This window comes from Mastigoproctus giganteus, chromosome 5 (assembly GCF_048544385.1).
Source record: "Mastigoproctus giganteus isolate SK-2022 chromosome 5, ASM4854438v1, whole genome shotgun sequence".
Lineage (NCBI taxonomy): Eukaryota > Metazoa > Arthropoda > Arachnida > Uropygi > Thelyphonidae > Mastigoproctus > Mastigoproctus giganteus.
Genome location: NC_143579.1, coordinates 231645841 through 231671642, shown reverse-complemented (window position 1 = coordinate 231671642; position 25802 = coordinate 231645841). Strand labels below are relative to the sequence as shown.

At 36.8% G+C, this 25802-nt stretch overlaps 1 protein-coding gene across 1 annotated transcript in view; it reads left to right on the top strand.

Moving 5' to 3' along the window:
• Synj (synaptojanin) overlaps positions 1 to 25802 on the top strand; it is a 190679-nt gene that overhangs the window by 143159 nt on the left and 21718 nt on the right. The window contains exons 16-19 of the mRNA XM_090373799.1: positions 8223 to 8381; positions 12137 to 12290; positions 12391 to 12460; positions 19577 to 19795. Of these exons, the coding sequence (XP_090229925.1) occupies positions 8223 to 8381; positions 12137 to 12290; positions 12391 to 12460; positions 19577 to 19795 (602 nt within the window). The remainder of the gene's footprint in view (positions 1 to 8222; positions 8382 to 12136; positions 12291 to 12390; positions 12461 to 19576; positions 19796 to 25802) is intronic.

Genomic DNA, 25802 nt, shown 5'->3' with positions numbered 1-25802 from the left:
TAACCAGCGACTCCATTATTTTACCTGGAACAGAAGTTAAACTAACTGGTTTGTAATTACTCGTGCCACCCTTCGATCTCCCTTTGTGAATTGGGTATACATTTGCACATCTCCAGTCCGTGGGAACCTCCTCTGAGTCCAAGGATGCTCTCATAATTATGGCTAAGGGTTTGCTTAGTTGCTTTGCTGCCTCCTTTAATATAACTGGATAGATCCCATCCACCCCAGGTGCTTTTCTTACGTTTAACTTCAACTATTTCTCTTCCACTTTGCTCTCAGTTATTACAAAATCATTAAGTATCTTGCTACAATTTGATAACCTTCTGCCATTTTCAAACCTTAATAATTCCTCACGTGTGAATGTAGATGCAAAATACTCATTCAGTTTGTTTGCTATCTGAGCAGGATCATCAACAGTCGAACCATCGATGTCAAGTGGACCAATCAGATTCATCCCCTTCCTTTTAGAGTTTATATAAGTAAAGAAATCCTTGCTGTTTTTCTTAGCATCTTTTGCCAAGGATTTCTCGTAATCTGCCTTCGCCTGCCGAACCTCCTTTGTGACCTGATTACAGATTAACTTATATCTGCCATAGGCTTCTGAGTCGCTTGATAATTTATATGCATCCCATGCATTTTTCTTCTCTGTTACGAGTCTCATTAGTTCATTTGACAACCATTTAGGCCTAAACCTTGAACAATATTTCTTAATAGGTATGAAACTTTTGGTAGCTTCCATGATTAATTCCTTGAATGCTTCCCACTTAGAATTTACTGTTGTTAACATCGTCAGTTGATCCCACTGTACAGAATTTAAAAACTGTCGGAACCACTGTACTCGCCTTTACGGAAGCAAAAACCCTTTCCTTTACCCCTGATGGTAATTAAATCTTTAAGTAAATCCCACGTCAGTACACTGTGATCACTGCCACCTAGTGGTTCTTTTATCTGCAAATTCCTAATACATGAATGATCACTGCTGATAACCAGATCAAGAGTATTACTTTCTCTGGTTGCCTCTCGAACGGCCCCGAGTGCCAAGCGTTTCTAGTGATCAGGCGATATCTCTGCGATTATAAAGCGATTTCTAAAGTGATAGTGATACATATTTATAGAGTTTAAAGAAAATTCTCTATTGTACATATATATATATAGTTGCTGAAAAGTATCAGCACAAAGAATCCTAAGAAAGGAAAGACACCTTTCTTTTATTTATTTACTAGTTCTACTAACTACTAATCAACTTCCGCTTGGTCACTAGGTGGCACTGCTCCTGCCTCCCCGTGGCGGGGCCGGAAACCTGGGAGGAAAAGCTCTCACTCCCAGGGCTAAAAGGAGCAAACATGAATGATTCAAATACCACAACTACAGATCCCAAAGATCCGACTCCTTTGAGTCAGAAAAATGAGGATAATGAGACAAATGTTACCAAAAGACAAAAAAAGGACATAACATCGCTTCATGCACCTACCTTTCTAGTCCTTCATTCAACATCAGAACAGCCATTAGGAAAGCTGTCGCCATTTGTAATCCAAAAATGTCTAGAAAGTGTAGCTGAACACCAAAAAATGTCAAGAGACTGAAATCAGGCGACATTTTAGTCGAGACAGCCAATGCCAAACATGCAGAAAGACTGCTTCAGATGAGAACTTTTGGAGGGATCCCGGTAGCAGTCTCTCCCCATAACAGCCTAAATTCATCAAAAGGAGTAATTTCTGAATGGGACCTTATTAGTGTCTCAGAAGAAGAAATTAAAAATGAGCTAGAAGATCAAGGTGTCATTGCTGTGAGAAGGATTAATGTTACTAGAGATGGTATACTTACTCCAACTAGAAATTTGATACTGACCTTTAACACTCCCAAACCACCTACATCGGTAAAGGCCGGATATCTAAATTGTAACATCAGACCATACATTCCGAATCCTCTCCGCTGCTTTAAATGCCAAAAGTATGGTCATTCACAAATGGCATGCCGTGGAGTTCCTATCTGTTCCAACTGTGGATCTCAAGATCATACCAATCAGAACTGTGCAGCCGAGCAACCAAAGTGTCCAAATTGTAAGGTGGATCATTCCGCCTATTCTAAGAACTGCGAATTCTGGAAAAGAGAAAAGCAGATTCAACGATATAAAGTAGAACACTCCATCACATACCAAGAAGCTAAGAGAACTGTACTCCCGACTATTTTAAACAGACCTTCCTATGCACAAGTCATAAAGAATCGGCGTACAATAGAGACGCAAACAGATTTCACGATTCCCCCAAAAAAGTCTATTTCGGACTGGGCACGAGGTCTACTTATCACATCCCAGCCAAAACAAAAAGAGAAAGTCACAAACACACCACTATCTGTACCTCCAAATGCAAAACACTCAGAAACAAAAGCCACAGAAAAACGTAATATCATAAGCCAGAAGCCAACAGAACAAATGGATACAGAACTGACCAATCAAGCAGAGGAATCAGTACTAGAAATTTTTGCGGAAGAAGAGATGGATACCGGCAAACCATATTTTCCAAAGGAAAAACATAAACTTGAAAAGCTTAAAGCAACAGCTAAGAAACAGTCTGACACTTTCTCGAAAACCAAATAATGGGGATTATAATCCAATGGAACTGCAGAGGTTTCCGCACTAATATACATGATATATATGATCTGATTGCACAGCATACCCCGCTGTGTCTTTGCCTGCAAGAAACATATCTCAGACCTCAAGACTCTCCCACAGTAAAGAACTATATCACATACCGTAAAGACAGAGTAACAGGCGGCACGAGCCATGGTGGTGTGGCAATATTGGTAAATTCACACATTCCTTCCCAAGTTCTTCCACTAAACACAACCCTTGAGGCGGTTGCAGTACGCATAGCCATTAAATCTCTCATAACCATTATAACAATTTACGTTCCCCCAAACCAAGAATTACAACAACAAGACTTGGAAGATATATTAACTCAGTTACCTCCACCCTTCTGTATACTGGGAGACCTCAATGGACACAGTCGTATGTGGGGAAACACAGCCGTAGACCGGAGAGGAAAACAGATCGAAAAATGGATAGAACAGAATGACTTAACCCTTTTGAATGATGGCACACATACATACACGCATCTTCCATCGGGAAACAGCACAGCTATTGACCTATCATTATGCTCTCCAACATTATTTCCAATACTTGATTGGTCTGTACACAGAGATCCTCTCAGCAGCGATCACCATCCAATAATCATTTCCATGATATCAGGAACCACATGTCAGTCATGTAGAAATCCCAAATGGAAAGTATATGAAGCGGATTGGGAAAAATATAAATCCATTGTAAAATTAGATGCAGATATTATCAAACAAAAGCCGTTAGATGCAGCAGTACAATATGTAACAAATAAACTAATCCAAGCTGCTGAGCAGACTATTCCAAAAACATCACCACACCTTCCAAGACATCCAAAACCATGGTGGAATGAAGAATGTTCACACGCTAAAAGAGAGAGAAATAAAACCTGGAATAATTTCCGAAGATGTCCCACTACAGAGAACCTAATATTATTCAAAAAGGCACGAGCGCGAGCCAGGTATGTTAGAAGAGCCAGTAGCAAAGCATCCTGGATAAAATTTGCATCCACTTTAACAAGTTCCACACCATCTCAAACTGTCTGGAATAAAATCAGAAAAATGAATGGCAGATACCAGATTAATCCGCCTCCAATCCTAAACTGGAATGGACAAATCACCGCACAGCCTTCAGAAATAGCCAGTGCACTGGGTGAAACCTTTGCCAAAACATCAGCAACCACATCATATACTCCTAATTTTCAAATATACAAGGCAAGAATAGAAAAACACAAACTGAATTTTTCCACAAGAAATGACGAACAGTACAACCTTCCGTTAACTTTCCATGAATTAAAAACAGCTCTGTTGCAGACAAAGCAAAGCGCTGTAGGACCAGACCAAATCCACTACATGATGATAAAGGAACTTGACCACCAGTCCCAAATGGCATTACTTGAACTGTTCAACAAAATCTTTCTAGAAAATCAGTTTCCACATAGTTGGCATCATGCAATAATTCTGGCCTTCCCAAAACCGGGAAAGGATCTTTCCAATCCACGTCCAATTACTTTAACAAGTTGCCTAGGCAAAGTTATGGAAAAAATCATCAACGCTCGTTTAATGTGGTATTTGAACAGTAATAATCTTCTCGACCCGGCACAGCATGGTTTCAGGAAAAATCGCTCAACACTAGACCTACTTATAAAATTAGAAAACAGTATACGGAATGCCTTCATCCGAAAGGAACATCACGTCATGATCTGCTTTGATATAGAAAAAGCTTACGATACGGCATGGCGTTATGGAATCCTTCAAAACCTATACCTCCTTGGTTTACGTGGACATCTTCCTAAATATATCCAAAATTTCTTGCAACACAGGACATTCCAAGTTAGGCTGCAGACAATCCTTTCAAAGGTTTTCATCCAAGAAGAAGGAGTGCCTCAGGGGTCTGTGCTTAGCACTACCCTGTTCGCTATTAAAATAAATACGATAACCGAGCACATTCCAAGAATCGTTGACGCAGCTTTATACGTTGACGATTTCAGCATTTCCTATCACTCTCAGAATATGCGAAGTATAGAACGGCAGCTACAAGGAACAATAAACAAAATAAGCAAATGGGCTCAAACAAACGGCTTCCGGATTTCCACACAAAAAACTGCGTGTATACACTTCTGTAGAAAACGAAACCTACACCCTGATCCCGAATTGAAACTTGACGGACATATTATCCCAGTAGTACCAAGCATAAGATTCTTAGGACTTCTTTTGGATAAGAAACTAACATTCCTTGATCACATTAAACAACTCAGGCTTTCTTGCTTAAAGAAATTAAACATTCTCAAAGTTCTTTCCGCAACAACTTGGGGAGCAGATCGATATACACTTCTCAAACTTTATCGATGTATAGTTCATGCCAAACTAGATTATGGAGCAGCTGTTTACGACTCGGCTAAACCAAGTGCTTTGAGATGGTTAGACCCCATACACCACAGTGCACTCCGTATAGCACGCGGCGCTTTTCGAACTTCACCTATACAAAGCCTTTATGCAGAAGCCCATGAACCTTCATTACAGCTTAGACGACAGAACTTGTTATTGCACTATGCCGTCAAGATAAAATCTATCAGTGATCATCCAAATAGAGACTTTCTGTTTTCATATAACTGGGAAAACATATACAAAGCCCATCCACGGATGAATCGACCTGCCAACATCCGTCTGAAAGATTTACTGCTAAGCTGAGAGCTTGATTATGACAACGTGGCTACTGCAATTGCACAGACCATTCCACCATGGTGCATAGTTCAACCCATATATGATATGTATTTTCAAACCTGGGGGAAAAACACTCTATCCAGAAAAAACTACCAGCAGTTATATGCAGCATACAAAGAACAATATCCACATCACACTTTCATATATACAGATGGGTCTAAATCAGAGACTTGTGTAGGAGCTGCAATTCATTTTGAGGATCGTACCTTCATCCAACAACTCCCAAAAGAATGCAGTATTTTTACTGCTGAATTACAAGCCATTTCAATGGCTATAAACCACATCAAACATAAACAGATAGCAAACAGCATTATTTTCACGGACTCGCTTAGCTCTGTTACTGCCTTGCAGAACGCAAATACCAAAGGACATCCAATCCTACAACATATCCAATTTTCTGTAACAAAGGTATTACAAAGAAATCACAATATCAGATTCTGCTGGATCCCAGGCCACACAGGAATAACTGGAAACGAAAGAGCAGACAAAGCAGCAAAAGAAGCTTCCACATCTGATTATGCCTTTCATACAATGCCATATACAGATTACAAATCCTTGATCCACCAAAGCAGTATAAAACAATGGCAAAAACACTGGCTAGATCAGACTAACAACAAACTTCGCCTAATAAAAGAAACACTTCGACCATGGTCTACTAGCTTCCGATCGAATAGACAGGAAGAAGTGATCCTCGCTCGACTGCGAATCGGGCATACACATATGACTCACTGTTACCTACTCAGAGGTGAAGACCCCCCTCAATGCCAAAACTGTCAAGTTCCGCTGACTATACATCACTTCATGGTGAACTGTCCAAAATTTCATAGAGAACGTCAAAGAGCCTTTCAATCAATAATGAATAACCAAAACAATCTCATGCTTAAAACAATTTTAGATGACCGGCCAAATATAACCGAAGTTTTCTCCTTCCTTAAGTTAACTGGATACTTTCAAAACATATAAAATTAATAGTACACCTTTTATACAGAAACTACACAATATATATAGCAAAGTCTTGGTTCTGACATAAACCACAAGTAAAGTGAAAAAATGCTGATATACAAAACTCTCCTACCTAGGCTAGGCGCATTATAGCCTAAGCTGCTCTTGCGCCAATAGCTTTCAAATAACTAACTAACTAACTAACCTCTCGAACATGCTGCTGCAGAAAACAATCATCCAATAAATCCACAAAAGTCTGACTAGTGTGCGAGTGCCCAACCCACAAGTTCCAGTCAATATCTGGGAAGTTAAAATCCCCCATTATAAGACATTCCGATTTACTAGCCCACTCTATTTCTCTGTACAATTGTTCATTGTACTCATTCAAGTCATTAGGCCTATAACACACTCCTACTCTAATTTTTGCTTTCGTAGTGCTTATGTCACACCAAACTGACTCAACAGTGCACTGTTCATCTATATCAACTGGATGCACTTCTTTTGATTTTATGTTTTTCTTTATTAACAGCAAAACACCTCCTCCCTTCCTATCCTGTCTATCCTTTCTGTACACATTGTACTCCCCAAATTCCAGTTCAGCATTCCTTATATCTGTGTGACACCACGTCTCTGATATCCCAACAATATCCGCCTTTGATGTTTTGACCAACACTTCAAATTCATCAAATTTATTTACTATACTTCTAGCATTGGTATACATGCAAGCATACATGCTCCTACTCCTATTCTTAGTTACCCTAACACATCCCATATACCCACCTATTTCAGGATGACTGCCATCTGTCCCTGAAACCCCCAACAAACCACGCTCCAGATCGCTACTTATTCTAATAGAAGTTGTGCAAGAATCACCTTCACCTCTGCCTACGGCTACTGTTAAACTATTAGTCCTTGTATCCCCCCAAGCTATCAGTTTTCCGACCCACCTAACACTGCCTCGATAGCATCAAATATTCTTGCACCCTTTCTATTTAAGTGTATCCCATCCCTGTAGAAGCAGTCTCTCCTGTTAACAAATACAGTCCAGGCTGAAAAAAATTCTATCCCTTGAGCCTTGCACAATCTTTTCAGGGCAGAATTGATCGACAAGGCTCTCATCATATACTCCCTCCTATCGTGTCTGGGCAGAATTGCAGACACTTTCAAATTCAAACCTAATTCATGGCTTTTTTTCAACAGTGACCTGTACTTGTTAAGTAATTCTGCCGGTCTCCTACTCTTAATATCATTAGTGCCAACGTGTACAACTAATATCACCTTTTGTGCCCCTAAAAGATGATATCTGCTCTACAACGTCATCTGCTCTACAACGTATAATTATACGTTAGAGCTACCTAGCTACCTCAATTAAAAATTTGAATTCCCTATCACTATATACAAAAACAATGCCTGCAATATTCGAACGAAATAACGATTTTATAAAGTATTACGTATATCTACAAAAACTGTTTATATAAATTAAAATAAAAATAACCAGCATAATTATAACTATAAGACTACGTATTAAGTACAATATAAAATAACAATTATGTAAATAAAAAGCAAATACTTATCGTTTTTTTTCGGAGCCTGTAACTCGCAGCTGTATTTTCTAAAGAGAAGTTTCTTGGCATTTTTCTGTGTCTAGTCTATTCCAAGAATGATATGAATTTGTCTCTCTCAGTCCAGAGGGTAACAGATTTATTACCCTTAGATGATGTTAATTTTCTTGTTGGTAATTTATTTATTATGGGTTGTTTTTGTTTTTTCTGGTGAGTATGAGCTGTTCTTCAGTCTGTTGTGCAACTTTTTTTTTTTTTTTTTTTTTTTTTAATTAATCATCCTACAAGCCATTCATTAGGCTTTACTAATTTTCTTCTTTCAGTATACTTTACTTTTATTGACGCATTCTTTTAATATAATTTATAAAATTCTGTTTTCAGGGCCGTACTCTTAATTCTCATGACTATGTTTTCTGGTGTGGAGATTTTAACTATAGACTAGATTTGCCAAATGATAAAGTAAGAGAATTGATTAAACAGCAAAACTGGACTGCATTGCTTCAAGCTGATCAGTTGAAAGTCCAGCAGCAAGCAGGACAGGTAAGATAATAAGTGCCTGTAATTGTGAACTAAGAGAAATTTCTTCTACATTGCTGCATAATGTTAGCTAGAGCCAGTAGGAAACTATTTACAGATGCTCAATAAGTTAACACTGTTATGTTATGTTTTTAAACTCTTTGCAAGATACAGTAGAACCTCAAAAGTTTGGTACTTTTTGAAATATTCTCCAAGTAGTCAACTTAAATAGGCCAGCCAGACTTAAAACAAAAAGCACCACAGATGCTGGATTTATGCATTATGTTCCATTAATAATTTACAAAATATTTTTGTATTTTATTTTTCAGACTATATTTCATTGTTACTCTATATTTGCAATGTATAAAATCATTTTTAAAGATATTCGATGCAAGTTCACAGTATAGTACTTAATAATAAAGTAGTGTGTATTTAATTTTTAATATGATTCAATTGCTAAGATCATACTGCACTATTTATACTTCCAGTTGAAAAGATTAAAATGTATTGAATAATTGCAACACCTGTATTGGGGAGCAGCGTTTTAAACCACAACCTTTATTTTTTAGGTAGTCTGTTACCCACTGAACCAATCCAGAAGTACTGGTTCACATTTTTTGGCTTAATGTGGGCAACTGTTGTTCTGTGGAAGTCATAGGGATCAGAGTTACTGCATTACATAATAAAAATAACAAATTACTCCTGAATACTTAGGCAATGTGATAACCTTCAAAAAAAACTGGAATTTCCAAAAATCCAGGATACCATAAGTAGCATGGATACTGGACTTAGGAGGTTCTGCTTTATTTTTCTGAGTAGTATAAGTATGTAGTGATAGCCCTGTGTATTCTGCTCCACTAGAAGGGAGGTTTCAAGTGTAGGAAACTATACAATACACAACATAAAGATAGGCACTGTAAATAAAATTAAAAATTGCAGTTATTAGTGAGAACATGATGAATGATGAATATATAGAGAGAAAAAAAGTCAAGGAATGGGTTAAGCGATTTCTAAAATATTTTGGTATTCCACCTGTTATACTTCTTATCAGTATATTAAACAAATAGCTTGTTGTATAGCCCAGTGGTCCTGAAACTGTGGGATATGGCATTTCAAGTGAGGCGCAGTATCAACAAATTTAGGGTACATTACTGCATGAGGTGTATGATCATGGTAAACTTTCTGCTCCTTCAGAAGATTGCTTCCAAGAACTTGGTGTTGACTTGGTCTTGTGTCCAGCTTAGGGACAAATACCATTATCTGTGATTTTGTCTAAGTTGCTAATATCTTTTTAAATTGTATAGGGCGCCTCCATAGCCAGGTGGGCAGGAGCAGCAGTGCGTAGCACACGCTTCTTGATTAGACCAGGGTTCAAGCCCGTGACCACCAGATGCGGAAAGGTCAGGGAATGACCACCGCATATCCCCGGAGCAATATGGCCTTAATTGCTAATGCTCCTAAAAACCAAATAACAACAATAACAAATTGTATAGTATCACCTGAACAGGCGAATCTGCTATTCATTTAAAATTTTGAGACACTGCAAGGACAGCTGTTTTAATGCTTACTGGCTTCTCACTAGGTGGAAGTTGTGTTCCCCATGAATTCTTTATTATGAGGTGCAGAATGTTAATGCATATTTTGGAGTATATATTTCAGATGGATATTTGAAATTTAAGGATATTAATTGAAGGATATCCTTCAATTTATAAGAATTTATTCTTCTTAATAAACAACAATTGTTCTTAATAAAAGAACAATTTATTCTTCAAGAAGAATAAATATCCTTCAATAAATTGAAGGATGTATACTATTGGCCTTCTTTTTTCTTGGTTGTAAATGTGGAAGTGATATTGAGCAATCACAGCTGCTCCTGTAGCGATTGGATAGTTTCTATTGTAAATTCCATTTATAGCACTTTCTAGGGAGCTGGACCTAAAGAGAGTTTACAGAGCTATTTTTCATATTTTGTAAACCTGCACACTTAATTTACTATACTTGTTTATTTTTTGGTGCCTTCAACCTTTTTTTTTTTTTTTTTTTTTTCATGCTATTAAAAATAATGAAAAATTTCAAGAAGAGCTTTATTAAATTAAACTAAGCATATCTTTTAGTATTATAAACATGATAAATGTAGTATTAATTTAATGATATTTTATATTTTCAAATAAGAAAAAAAAAATGCTGCCATTAATGAAACTTATTGATATGTTGTGTACATATGTGCTCATATGCACAGGATGTATATGGGGCCTGATGTAAAGATATGGAGAGCTTCAAGCTAAGCACAAATCTGATCATTTTGAGTAGAGTAGACTATTTCAATCTTGAGAGGATCAAGTTAACTGTGATGATTATGCCTGTAGTGCTTTGAGAGGACTGAATGTGCAAAGCTAGCTGTCAGAATAGTAGTAGTAGCAGTGGCATTTGATGCAAGAAAGCAAGTGTATGAGCTTATGCAGCATCAGCCAAAAAAAAAAAAAAAAATCACACCATTCCCTCCAAATGCTTGTCCAGTTCCTCCTTAAATTTATTCAACCTATCAACTTCCACGACAGATGGAAGTTTGTTCCAGCAATTAACCGCCCGCTGGCTAAAGGCAAATTTCCGCACATCTAATCTACATCTGTCTTTTCTTAATTTGAATTTGTGCCCCCTTAGGTCCATAATCTAAACAAGTGGAAGGATCCCATCAGAATTCAGCGTGCTGAACCCATTCAAGGCCTTATATACCTCAATCAGATCACCGCGCAGGTGCCTAGTCTCCAGCCACTGCAATTTGCAGAACTTAAGCCTCTCTTGGTAAGAGGATCCCTTCATTCACCTCACCAATCTTGTTGCCCTTCTCTGTACACGCTCAAGTAAATCTACATCCTTCCTAAAATGAGGCCTCCAGATCTGTACGCAGTGCTCAAGGCATGGCCTGACCATTGCCTTATACAGAGGGATAATCACCTCCTTTTCCCTGCTAGCAAAATTCCTATATATCATTGACAAAACCCCATGACCTGCCCTGGCAGCCTGTCTGCATTGATCAGAAAACTTCATATCTGACTTATGATAAAATCGGGTTTCTATGCAAAAGATTGAGGTAATCTTACTCCTTTAAATATATTGTAATAATGTAGAAGTTATTGAGTTTTGTAGCTCTGTGTTTTTACTAGTCCATTATTGCATAGATCAAGGGCCACCATCCCATTGTTTTTGAAGAAAGTAGTCTACCAAATATGATGGTTGTTTGTTAAGTCTGTAGTTTAGCATTGGAGGAGTTATCTTATGTTGACTTTACACTATTTTTTAGTGTAGTCTCCTTGTAACTCAGTGCACTTTTGCTGTTGATGTTCCTGATTCACAATCCCCAAGTTCAAAATTTGGCCCTTGAGGCTGTCAAAGACATTTTCTCAGGTAACCCAAGCTATGCTTCCTGTCAAGTAGTGTGATGTCACTTTGCTTTGTTTATTGTCATTGGTGGGGAAGGAATAATTGTTTATAATCCTTTCATTTTATTGCCAGCTATGAGCTAGTTGACAAAGGAACATACAGTTCTGAAAGCCTCGTGTGTTTTTTGCTTATATAATATGTATTTTTGTTATTGATTTTATTTTATACTTTATTTCTCTTGAATTTTAGTATTAAACCTTATTATTTCATATTATCAGGCTTCTCTGGCATACCCACAGACTTAATTAAAATAATAGTTGTCCAATGTTTTTTATTTTATTGGACATTTTTAGATATTTTAGTGTAATTATTTTTCTGTCTCTTTTATTAAAATTAAGGTTTTCAAGAACTTTATAGAGGGTGATGTGAATTTTCCTCCTACTTATAAGTACGATTTATTTTCTGATGACTATGACACTAGTGAGAAAAATAGAATTCCAGCATGGACTGATAGGGTTTTATTTCGAAGAAGAAGACTCCTTAGTGAGGCAGGTATGACAATAATACAGGCTATAGAGAGAGAATTAATGTATTTTAAAAAATAAATTTTGCTGCACAATGGTTTAAAATTTCATTTTTTTGAATGATGTAGAGGATCCATGTTGGACTCCAGGGAAAATAGCTCATTATGGAAGAGCAGAGTTGAAGACATCTGATCACAGGTGTGTATTTTTAAAAAAAATCTTTTGGTATTGATATTTTCTTAATTCTCTCATGTATCTGATAACAGACTGCTTCTCTGTGTTATAATTTCTCTCTTACTATCTGGGTGCACTGTTTCCTCCATTGACTGCAAAAATACTTGGACATGTGATCATTTTGGTAGTGACATTGTTATACATGAGTCAGCCTAAAATTACTAATTCCATTTTTAATTGAATGAAGTCATCAAAAGAGGTAAATCAGTTATTCAGTAGAAATACTGTGATGCTGCCATGTTTTGAGGCTTACTGGTCTCTTTTCAGATAGCAGGTGACCTCATTTAGCAACATCACACCAAGCAATTAATATTGTATGGAGTCTAAATGAGCAACCAATCAGTGTGTGAAAGGAAGAACTTCCACTAGGTACGTAATGCAAAGTGACATGTAAATATAACCCTTAGTACACATACTAGGCTATTTAATCTGAAATTAGAATCTAGAAATTTAGAATAATATAAGCATATAGAAAGGATGGGAGAAGTGAGATTACTTAAACCAATATGCAAAGAAAAAATGGACAGTAATAGACTCAGGGGCAGACCAAGAGTAAGGTGGATGGATACTGTCAGCAAGCATTAAAGGGGGGAGGGGGAGAGAGAGAGAGGGGAGAGAGAGAGAGAGAGAGAGAGAGAGAGAGAGAGAGAGAGAGAGAGAGAGAGAGAGAGAGAGAGAGAGAGAGAGAGAGTGTGTGAGTGATTACTGTCTAGGGCTAAAGATCTAGAAGACAGTATTATGTCGTGAAGGAAAATAGTGAATAGAAGTCTAGGTCAGGAGGAGTGATTTTTACTATCAAAGTGATCCACAAATCTGGTATACTCACTGGGTACAGTAGATCTGGATCTTCTTAATAAGAAGTATTTAGCTTTTGAGCTCTTTGCTTTTTTTATCCTTTAATATTAAATTCTTGTAATGCTTGCTGTGCTGATTGTCCTTTTTCACTTTCTCAAGAGCATCTTAACTAGTGAAATATTTTTCTGATTTTGTTGGTAAAGCCTACATTTCTAACACGAGAGGCTCTTGTTTTATTGAGTTTCTTTTGCTTTAAAAAAATCTGGTTATTCTTTGCACTACTTTTAATCCTAAAAGCAGTATGTTTGTATATATATATACTTACATGCTGCTGATAGGTATATAGTAAAGTCCCAGTACTGTTTAAATGAAAATTTCACTATAATCAAACTATTTACATGTCCTGGCTGACTTCCCTTATTAGCAATGCTTTGTAAATCTCATTTGAGTGAAATAGTTCTGATGAAAATTTCAATGCAGCGAATTATTTTCAGTCTACCTACGTCTAAAATGTATTAGTTTGCATATATGAAAATCATGAATGATGCTATCAGTGTCCCCCATAGGGTCATTCATGGATGATGCAGTCTGTGAGAGATAATAAATACCTAGTTACTTGTTTTTTGTTTTTTTTTTTGTTTAGCTGGGAATGCTCAAATTGAAAAAACTGTTCATCTGTTTGTCAAGAGAAAATTAGCATTAGCATTAGCAGAGGCATTTGATGCAAGAAAGCAAGCTTATGCAGCATCAGCCAAAAAAAAAAAAAAAAAAAAACCACTTCCACTTCACCCCTCTGTTCGTTCAAAATACCTGTCCAGCTGAGCCTTAAACTTATTTAGGCTATCAACCTCCACCACAAGGGATGGAAGTCTGTTCCACCAACCAACCACCCGCTGGCTAAAGGCAAATTTCCGCACGTCTATCCTACATCTGTCTTTCCTCAATTTGAATTTATGCCCTCTCAGGTGATTATTCTGAGCTAGAGGAAGAATCCCATCAGCATTGAGCATGCTTAAACCATTCAAGGCTTTATACACCTCTATCAGATCACCTCGCTGGTGCCTAGTCTCCAGACACTGTAATTTGCAAAACTTAAGCCTTTCTTCGTAAGAGCACCCCTTTGTTCCATTCACTAATCTTGTTGCCCTTCTCTGTACTCGTTCAGCAGCTCTACATCCTTCTTGAAATGAGGCCTCCAGACCTGTATACAGTACTCTAGGTGTGGCCTGACCATCGCCTTATACAATGGAATAATCACCTCCTTATCCCTGCTGGAAAAATTCCTGTATATCATTGACAATACTCCATGAGCTACTCTTGCAGCCCGTCTGCACTGCTCAGAGAACTTCATATCTGCCTGCACAATCACCCCCAAGTCCCTTTCATTCTCTACCACTGTCAGTGTTGTACCATAGAGTTGATACGTTGCTCTGGGGTTGCTGTTTCCCATGTGTAGTGTTTTACATTTGTCAATGTTAAACTTCATTTGCCACCTCTCAGCCCATCTGCTCAACCTTTCCAGATCCTGTTGCAGAAGCATAGTGTCAGTAGTGTCCTTGACAACCCTGCCAACCTTTGTATCGTCTGCAAACTTGGACATTAATCCCGATATACCATCATCAATATCATTTATAAATACAGAAAACAATAATGGACCCAACACTGAGCCCTGAGGGACTCCACTAATAACATCAGTCCACGATGAGCAGTGTCCATTGATTACCACTCTTGTCTTCTCCCCCTCAACCACCCCTTTATCCATAGCAGCAATTTGCCTCCAATGTCACACTGCTCCAATTTGTGTAGCAGTCTTCCATGTGCAACAGTATCAAAAGCCTTTCTAAGATCCAAGTATATAATATCAAAGTTATTCCCTGCATCCAGTTCTTTTGTGACTGCATCATAGTATCCAATCAAGTTGGTCAGGCAAGACTTCCCCTTAACAAAACCATGCTGTGTCTGAGCTATAACTGAACTCTTGTCTAAATGATCCTGCAGTGTGTCTTTAACCAGTGCCTCCATTAATTTTCCTGGAACAGAAGTCAAGCTCACAGGTCTATAATTACTTGTGTCAGCCTTTGATCCTCCTTTGTGAATTGGGGTCACATTTGCACATTTCCAGTCTATGGGTACCTCCCCTGAGTTCAAGGAAGCTCTCATAATTATGGCTAAGGGTTTGCTTACTTCCTTTGCTGCCTCCTTTAATATAACTGGATAGATCCCATCCACCCCGGGTGCCTTTCTTGTGTTTATCTTCAACAGTTTCTCCTCCACTTTACTCCCAGTTATTTGAAGATTCTGTAACTTACTGCTAGAGTTGAATACACCTCTGGCATTCCCCTCGCTGAATAACTCCTCATGTGTGAATGTCGATGCAAAATATTCATTTAGTTTGTTAGCCACCTGAGCAGGATCATCAACACTTGACCCATCAATATCAAGTGGACCAATCTGATTCATCCCTTTCCTTCTAGAGTTTACATAAGTAAAGAACTCTTTGCTGTTTTTCTTTGCATCTCTTGCCAAGGATTTCTCGTAATCTGCCTTCGCCTGCCTAACCTCCTTTGTAACTTGGTTGCATATCAACTTGTATCTATCATAGGCTTCTGTGTCATGTGTTAATTTGTAAGTATCCCATGCATTTTTCTTCTCTGCCATATGCCTCATTAGTTCATCTGACATCCATTTTGGCCTAAACCTTGAACAATATTTCTTAGGTGGTATGTAAAGCCTAGTAGCTTCCAAGATAAGTTCTTTGAATGCTTCCCATTTTGAATTTGCTGTTGGTAACATCATCAGTTGGTCCCACTGTATAGAATTTAAATACTGTCTCAGTCCATCGTAGTCGCCTTTACGGAAGCAATAACCCTTCCCTTTACCCCTAATGGTAGTTACCTCTTTGAGTAAATCCCACTTCAGCACACTGTGATCACTGCCACCTAGTGGTTCATTTATCTGCAGATTCTTAATGCATGAAGAATCACTACTGATAATCAGATCAAGAGTATTACTCCCTCTAGTTGCCTCCCGAACATGCTGGTGTAGAAAACAATCATCCAATAAATCCACAAAAGCCTTGCTAGTGTGTGAGTGACCAACCCACAAATTCCAGTCAATATCTGGGAAATTAAAATCCCCCATTATAAGACTCTCTGATTTACTGGCCCATTCTATTTCCCTGTACAGTTCCTTATTATACTCATCAGAGTCATTAGGCCTATAGCACACTCCTACTCTCAATTTTGATCTCCCAATGTTTATGTCACACCAAACTGACTCCACACTGCACTGTCCAGCGATGTCGACTGGCTTCACTTCCTTGGTTTTTATGTGTTTCTTAACTAATAGCATAACACCTCCCCCCTTCCTATCCTGTCTATCCTTTCTGTAGACGTTGTACTCCCCAAATTGCAGTTCCGCATCCCTTATATCTGTGTGACACCACGTCTCTGATATCCCAACAATATCTGCCTTCGATGTTTTGAGCAATACCTCAAATTCATTAAATTTATTTACTAAACTCCTAGCATTGGTGTACACGCAAGTATACCTGCACCTGTTTCTATTCTTAGCTACCCTAACACAACCCATGTGTTTACTTGTACCACAATGGCTCCCAGCAGTCTCTGAAATACCATGCATCTTGTTTTTCAGGCTTCTGCTCATTCTAATAGAAGCAGTGCAAGAATCTCTTTCACCTCTGCCAGTGGCTACTGTCAATCTATTGGTCTTTGTCTCCCCCCAAGCTAGCAGTTTTCCGACCCACCTAACACTGCCTCGATAGCATCAGCAAATATTCTTGCACCCTTTCTATTTAAGTGTATCCCATCCCTGTAGAAGCAATCTCTCCTGTTAACAAGTACAGTCCAGGCTGAAAAAAATTCTACCCCTTGAGCCTTGCACAATCTTTCCAGGGCCGAATTGATCGACAAGGCTCTCATCATATACTCCCTCCTATCGTGTCTGGGCAGAATTGCAGACACTTTCAAATTCAACCCTAATTCTCGGCTTTTGTTCAACAGTGACCTGTACTTGTTAAGTAATTCTGCCGGTCTCCTACTCTTAATATTATTAGTGCCAACGTGTACAACTATATCACCTTTTGTGCCCATAGAAGCCATTTTGTGCCCATAGAAATAAGCCATAGAAGTAGTAATCAAATTTATGAGAGGAGGTTTGAAAATTTTCTAGCCTCTCATAGAAGGAATGCTGGAAAGTTGTGAAAACCCATTTATTTTTAAAGTTAGTCCCTCCTTTAATTCAACGCACTTTCTGCATAATCCACTAGCTTTCTCATAATGTGCTCAAATAAAATACAGAACATTTTGACTCAGACCAGTTGTTGACTGCAGCCATCACAGCATTGTCATCACTGTCAGATTTTTGTCCTTTCAGTCCCTTTTTGAGATATGGAAAAAGAAAATTGTTTGATAGAATAAAATCTGATGAGTAGGCCAGATGCTGTTATATCTGCCCCCACAGAGTTCCCTGAATCACAAATGCTGTGTGTACCAGTGTCTTGATGCAGGATAACTCCTTTGGCTAATATCCCATGACTCTTGAAGTTCAATTCCCCCTAGAAATATCTCAGCAGGTTAGAATAATATACATTGATAGCAGCTCCTTATTCCAGGGAATAACCATGATCACTCCTTCAGAAGACAAGATGCCATGACTTTTCCAGCTGACTCTGTGCTTGAAACTTTTTAAGAGGGGGAGAAGATGGATGCTTCCACTGTTTTGATTGTTCTGTTTCAGGGTTGAAGTGGTGCACTCGTGTTTCATTCATCACTCTTTCCCACTTCTGATCTGCATTCAGTGCTTTGGGAACTCACTTTGAAGAAACCTTCATTCCTAAAACTTTCACTATAATATCATGAGCTCACTCACGGATGATGGTGAATGTTGTCTCAATGTACTTGACTGTTATTCTACAGTCATGAATGGCGTCCACATTTGCAAATGTCTATGTGGTAAAAGGCCTCCCACTGTGGAGTGCATCTTCAACACTGTCTTGTCCATGCTTAAATTCTGAAACCCAGTTTTTAACTGTGTGGTACGAAGGACATGATTCCCCTAATGTTTGCTGCACATCTTCATGAATTTCTTTTGGCAACATTCCTTTTAAAGGAAGATACTCAGTGACTGCACAGTGCATGATTCTCTCAACAGTTGCCATCTTCATTCACCTTCTACACCTCAATGCCCTCTGTAAAGGAGAAGAATGTAGTTGCAAACCTGGAATTTTCTGTGAACGCACAAGTAGCACAGATTGGTAATATTGTCTCTCATGAAAACTTTTGTAATCTATATTGGGCTAAAAATTTTCAGTCCCCCTCCCCATACACATTTTTTATTGCACTGAAAGTTGAATTTTCATATTAATTCAGAAAAAAAAGTGAAGTGAAATATTAAAAACAAAAATTGACATAGTAATACATGCAAAGTTATGATACAATTTCATATACTGTATTGTATTTTCTGAAAGTCTGGACTATTAAAGTTTATACAATATAGTATTATGAATAGATTATACTTTCAAAACAATGATCTGTATACTACAGTTTTATGAATATTTTATAGTTTGTAATATATATTTTGCCATTTTATTTATTTGTTATTGATTTGGAAGTCAATGTTTAAATAAAAGTTTAATATTTAATAATATTTAAACAAATGTTTAAATAAAACAGAATGCACTGGTCCCACAGGAGCTAGTTATTGTTGGCTTTGTTTTCAGGGAAATGGGAAATATATAATGTATATAAAACTATTTCTGTGATAATCTCATTTATCAGTATAAAGAAAGATAAAATAATTAAGAATTTTGCAGTGGTGGACCATTTCCACCTTGCATCATGTGCTAACTGTAACTACAATCAAATACTTTTAAAACCTTTTGTTTTAAAAATATATTTATATAAATGTGAAAATATAATAGTAATGCATTTGGAATATGGAACTATCATGCATCACTCCATTTTGTATTTAGTATCCTTATGAATGATATAGGCTTCATAGGTTAGAATCATTGGATTAAAATTTCTGAATTTATATTTCTAGTAATTTTTTTTTTTATTTCACTTGAGTGAAACATGCTGTTATTTATATAATGTCTTAATACACGAGACTGTAATTTGAAAATATTTATTAAAATCAGTTATTTTAAGACAGTTATTTTGAATATATGACATTCACTTCAGCTGGTGTACTAAATTCAGTGTTGCTAAATTTATTGAAATTAATGTTCTTACAGTAAAATCATAATATTTTTTATATTTTCAGACCTGTAATAGCATGTATTGATGTTGAGGTATTGGAAGTGGATGAAATTAAACGAGACTCTGTTTTCCTGAATGTAATTGAAATGTCAGGCCCACCTGATGGCACTGTAGTTATTCACATGGAAGGAGATGTTAACGATTCTTCAGCTATTTTTGATGATGTGTTCATTAACAGTCTGTGGCAGCTATTTTCCAGTGTAGGGGAAGTGGTTCTGATAAGGTTATTATTATTATTATTATTTTTTTTTTTTTATGATTTCATTTCACTATGAGATAGTAATTAGCCATGCTTATTTATTCATTACAAAAAAATACTTTATTTTTAAATTCTCTCTGATGAGTTAAGATTATTTGATGCATATGAACATGATTAAAAGATTTGACATGAAAAGATGGCTCAGTTTAGGAACTACTTTTATGTTAAACTTAATTTTTTTATGTGCTCTTTAGAAAGAGATGATCTGCTGTGTGTTGAGAGAAATTTTTTTGCCACCCTCTTGACATTATTTTATATATTATTGTGTTGATGGACCTCTTATAATACATATTTCTTTTTAGTTTTAATGTCATTTTCTCATTTTTATGTTGATTTAAATATAGTGGATGCTGCTTGTTGTAATCAAATATAGAATTGCAAAACACTTGATACCATTAAAAACACGTAGTCCTTGATATATGATCACTTCTGCTTCCTCTTTTAATGTGATTCTTATCAGTGCCTCTGTACCCAGGTGGGCAGGAGCAGCAGTGCATAGCACACACGTCTTGATTAGACCGTGGTTTGAGCCTGTGACCACCAAATACGGAGGATGCGGAAAAGTCAGAGAACGACCATCGCATATCCCCGGAGCAATATGGCCTTAGTTGCCAATGCTCTAAAAACCAAATAACAAATAACGATTCTTATCACACTTGTAGATAAATTCAGATAAGTTCTTTTTGGAAAAGAAATCCCTTGCCCTTCAGGCTTAATCCATGTAGTAGCAACCTTAAAAAAAGTCTGTTTTCCTTGGCAGGGAGGGGGGGGGGAGAGAAATTGAAGAAAAAAACTGTTTTGCCATGCATTTTTAAATATTGAGTGGATGATAAACAGGTTCTGAACTGAGACAATTTTGGGCAGTAATTTCAGGTACAGTCAGTCCTCATATAGCACGATAGTTGTGTTCCTAGACACCCTCGTGCAATGCAAAATCGTGCAATATAAACAACAGGCCCTATAGGAAAAGTAGGGTTAGGTGCCGACCACCCAAGATTGAACACACATTTGTAACTGAAACATTACGAAACACAATAAATAATCGTAATAAAATACTTATGTATTTTATTACGACTATTACGTAATAAAATATTGCTAATGCTTTTGCTTCTATCATAATCAAACTTGTTTTTTGTTTGATTTTCTATCCAAACAGATGACAGCCATTCCATCCCTTCCAACTCTTTGTCTTGATCTAATGGATTTTAATTACACTTTGAGTTGTTCCTGCTATGAAAGTTTTTATTTTCTCTGCATTCTTTCTAATTCTCGGCGTTGCCTCATTTAGGCCTGTAGCACATGCAATATCATATGGTCTTTAATTTCACTCAAAGGGTTTCACAATTTCATATTTTTTCACTATCGACAGTGGCGGACTGGCCATAAGCCTTACCGGGGAAACTGCGGTGGGCCGGAGGCCGGTGTGATTTTGGCCATAAACCATAGTATGAGGCCACTACAAATTTTTCTGGGTAAGAATTTTTGACCCAGTCCGCCTCTGTTTATCGATATTGCTTTTCTTTTTCTCTCTGAATCTGTAGCGTCTTCACCAGGACGCTTCCTTTTCACACCTTTTAAGTATTTCACTCATTTTTAGGGAATAAAGTACAATTCCAAAATGAGGAGGCACGCTTGATACACATAAACAAAGCTGCGTGCGTGTAGCAACTGAATAAACAACACCGTAAAGGCAGAGATGCACTATTAACACCTCACATTTTACTAAAGCACATTTCTGGGGGTTACTACCATAAAACAATAAAAACAATTTCCAGTTGCGTTTCTGCTAGTGGAATCTGTTATAAACTGGTAGTAAACCCGATCTAATGGCATTTGCGATAATACAGATAGCTGGAATTGTGTGGGTTTTTACTTTATTATGGTGAAATGTGTTTCCCCTTCACTGATATAAAAAACATAAAATACATTTTCAGAATCTTCTCTTCATTCCTATCGTGTTGCGTTCAGTTGGGGTGATTCCGCATTCAACTGCCAATTCTTGTAAACACAAAGGCGAATCGTGCATAAGCAAATTCGGTTCATGTTATATACGATATCGTTCCCCTATTTATAAATCTTGTATGATCGAATTCGTGTAGTGTAAACACGTGTTATACGAGGACTGACTGTATTATGAACTGCTAATTAATCAACTTTGGTGTAGTATATGGTGCACAACTTTATGCATTTTCTTGTAAAGGTTTCAACAATTGCACTTCAATTCAATGTAAAAAATAAAATTTACGTGTGCACAAGTTATATTGTACCCACCTGGACTAGAGCCTCATTGTTTGAGATCCACTTATATGCAAAGAATACATGGTTTCCCAGTTGATGCTTTCAGTGCTAATTGATGTCTCATCTCTGAGAAGATAGATACCTCAGAATTTCTTTGGGTGTGTTTACTTCATTTCCAGTTCATAGCTTGTACATAGATACTTAGTAATCTCCATTACTTCTTAGGAGCAAAATGCTTTTAGTTGCGTAAGCTGCCAAAATACAAACCCTTTTAGCCATCTTGGAAATGCCAATTTAATCCACAGTGGGAAATTTGATACAGAAAAAAAAAAAAAAAAAAACAAAGTAAATAGTCCAGCTAACCTTAGATCACTTATTTTACATAATGTTGGAATATTTGTATTTTGAAAATTCAGCAAGTGATGGATGACGTTGATTCTATGTGAACTTCCATCCACTCATGTTTGATACCTATTTTTTTCAATGGGAAAGAAATCTGTCAGAATTCAGTGTTGAACAAGTAAATCCAATGCATTTTCAGAATTATGTACAATTCTCAGAGATTTTCAATGATGGTTAAAAATTTTAGTTATGTTCCTGACAATGTCTATGATAGGAATAACTTTTGCAAGTTATTTTTTGTATAAAAATAATATAATAATTTTAGTTATGCATCTTACTGGAATAAAAGATATTTATAACAGTAAAATGTGCCAATACTCAGCAAACACCATGTTTACTGGGTATTGGCACATTCTGAGAGAACATAGGAATGAACATATAGATCAATTGACTATGCATTTTTTATTATGCTTGCTGACTTTTGACCCTATATACAAAGAACGTATCACATGCAATGGTAACAAATATGACACACTCATACAAACAAACTTGTGCAAATTAAATGTAATCCTTAATTTTGGACCACTATCTCAAATCAGCAGGAAGAAGTCCTTTGAAGGACATGTACTAGTCATCTGTACCTACTAACTGGAAATACTTTCCAGTTAGTTGGCACAGTTCATTTAACTCAACTCATACCCTCACTTCAGCATGCACAGAAGTTATTTAATCCAACTCAGGCCGTCACTTTATTTTGACCCTTAGAATTAAGCGTGTGCTTATTTACTGTTCACATTACTATCAAGAAAGAAACTCAACATTTTTTATATCACTTAAATTTATGGGAAGAACCAATGGCACTGGATGCATGACATTGTCAGAGGTGATACCAACCTTGCCAAAATTTTTACTTTCTAAAAATAATCCATTTATGTGTTAATTTCTGATTTTTTTATATATCAGTTTGTCTAAGTAAATTTAAATCCTATAGCTGATAGGTACAGTGGCAGGCACAATATAGTCATTGCAGCCCTTGCCATTAAACATCAATAACAAAAACAGTCATAACTTTGTAGAATTCATGATTCTAGATGATATAAGAATTATAAAGTCATCCTTTTATTTTGGTCCAATAATGTACTTTTGTTTCCTGGGATTTGGAGGTAATTGAATATATTTTCTTTATAAAGATGGTAGGAAACAGGCAGTACAAACTACAAAGAGTTTAGAACTTTGATCTTTTCAATTTGGGAATGCTCCCACATTCCAGAATAAACAAAAGTATGTTTTTATATTCCCAAAGATGTCTGTGATTAAGTATACTCATGATAGTTAAGGCTAAAAGTCTATGGGAATTGGTGGGGAAGGGAGTTTTCTGACTTTCAAGTTATTTTTTGTATAAAGAAAGTTTATTTTAACACATCACACTGAAAATATAGTTAAATATAAATCATAATTATAAGAAAATACATGTTTACACTGGGTTTTGAAAATGTAGGCTTTTTAATTAAACTGCAACTGTTGATAATGGTTGCAATTTTTCTTACAGTATAATTGAATCTCAGTATTTTCACTTGGTTTTTTTTTACCACTTTTCTTCTGGAGAAAAGTGAGGCACCAAATTGAAATTCAAAGAAATAAATCAATCAACAGGATTAAATAAATAGGATTATTAAGCTTTGAGAACTGAAGTGGCCCCAAGCAGTGTTACCGGTTTTAAGTATCTTGATTAAATATTGCTTGTTACTTTAATGAATGTTATTATTGGTAATTATATATTGTAATAAGTGATGTGAATTACTGGTAAAACCAAACATAATAATCCATAAACACAAAATTTCCTTATATAGACCCACTTGAGCCTGCCACAGCTGAGTGTGGCAGGCTCAAGTGGTAACACATTTAGCACATTCTGGAAGAAATTCACTTTACTCTAACATCCAGAGATAGAGAAGGTTAGAGAATTATTAAAAACAGTGGTCTCCCCTCTCCCCTTTTACTCCAGGATATCTTGGGATGCCACTTATTGGGTAGACATTACATTTAATTTCTATACCCAGAAACTGTTATTGTGAGCAAACATGCTGTGACACTAGACTGGGAAGGTAAGTAGGAGAGTTATATGGCTCTTCACAGAATTATAGAAGTTACATCATTAATCTTTACAATCCAAAAATGTCAACCATGGCATTCCATGGTTGGCATTTTTAGAGAAGAGAATTCAAATAGGCTCAGCCACTACCCCACTAGGTTTGCCGTATTCCACATCAACAACACCAAACCCTTTAAGTTAAATTTTACTAGAACTAATGCTAGATGAGACTTAATACACATACATGTAGTTCTGTTCTTCCACCAATGGCACCTCCGTAGCCAGGTGGGCAGGAGCAGCAGTGCGTAGCACATGCTTCTTGATTAGACTGTGGTTCGAGCCTGTGCCCACCAAATACGGAGGATGCGGAAAGGTCAGGAAATGACCACTGCATATCCCTGTAGCAATATGGCCTTAGTTGCTAATGCTCCTAAAAACCAAATAATAATAAATAATCTTTCACCAACAGCTGTGAAACTTATGAGATGAGAGGCTTACATACATATTTCTCTATAACGCCTTTCACATAATCTATTCATAATTATTTATTTTAAATACCTAATATCATTATTTTGTAAAATAAAAGATATTGAGTAATAGTGAAATATTTTATTTATTTTTATATTTGTTTATTAAGATAGTATTTCTGAACTCAGTTGATCATAATCTCCTGGGGGCTTAATGTATTTAAAACCACCCCCAGAAAGTCTTGATTTACTGGTTGGTCCACTATCTTGATAAATAAATGTAAAAATAAATAAAAATGAGCAAATATTTTTACTTGTACATAAAAAAATTCAGTCCACAAAGGGTTGAATAAATGCAGTTCAGTGTTTTTGGGAATTTATCCATAATTAGCAGTATTTTAGCAAGTGTCATTAACAGCAATAGAAAAAAAAAAAAAACCGCATTTTTGCTGAATACTTGTTTATTTCCTACTGACATTTTATATCATACCCATGTGGAAACTAACATATTTTAAAAAGGAAGTTATGTGGGAGCTTGAAAGCAGAAAATTATATTCTTAGGATTAACTTTTAGTTATTGTACTACTACAATTATAAGGCCTCCATAGCCGAGTGGTCAGGAGTGGGAGTGCAGTAGCACACGGTCTTTGAGTAGACCGGGGTTCAAGCCCCTGACTGCTAAATACTGTCGATCTGCCAACCCGCACTGGACCGGTGTGGCAGGTTATGGTCCATTTCCCTCAGCACGAATTGTTGAGGAGGCTTCCATCCTGCAGTGAGTTGATAATGGTTGCAGTTTACCTTTTTTTTACATTTATAATAAACAGAAAAG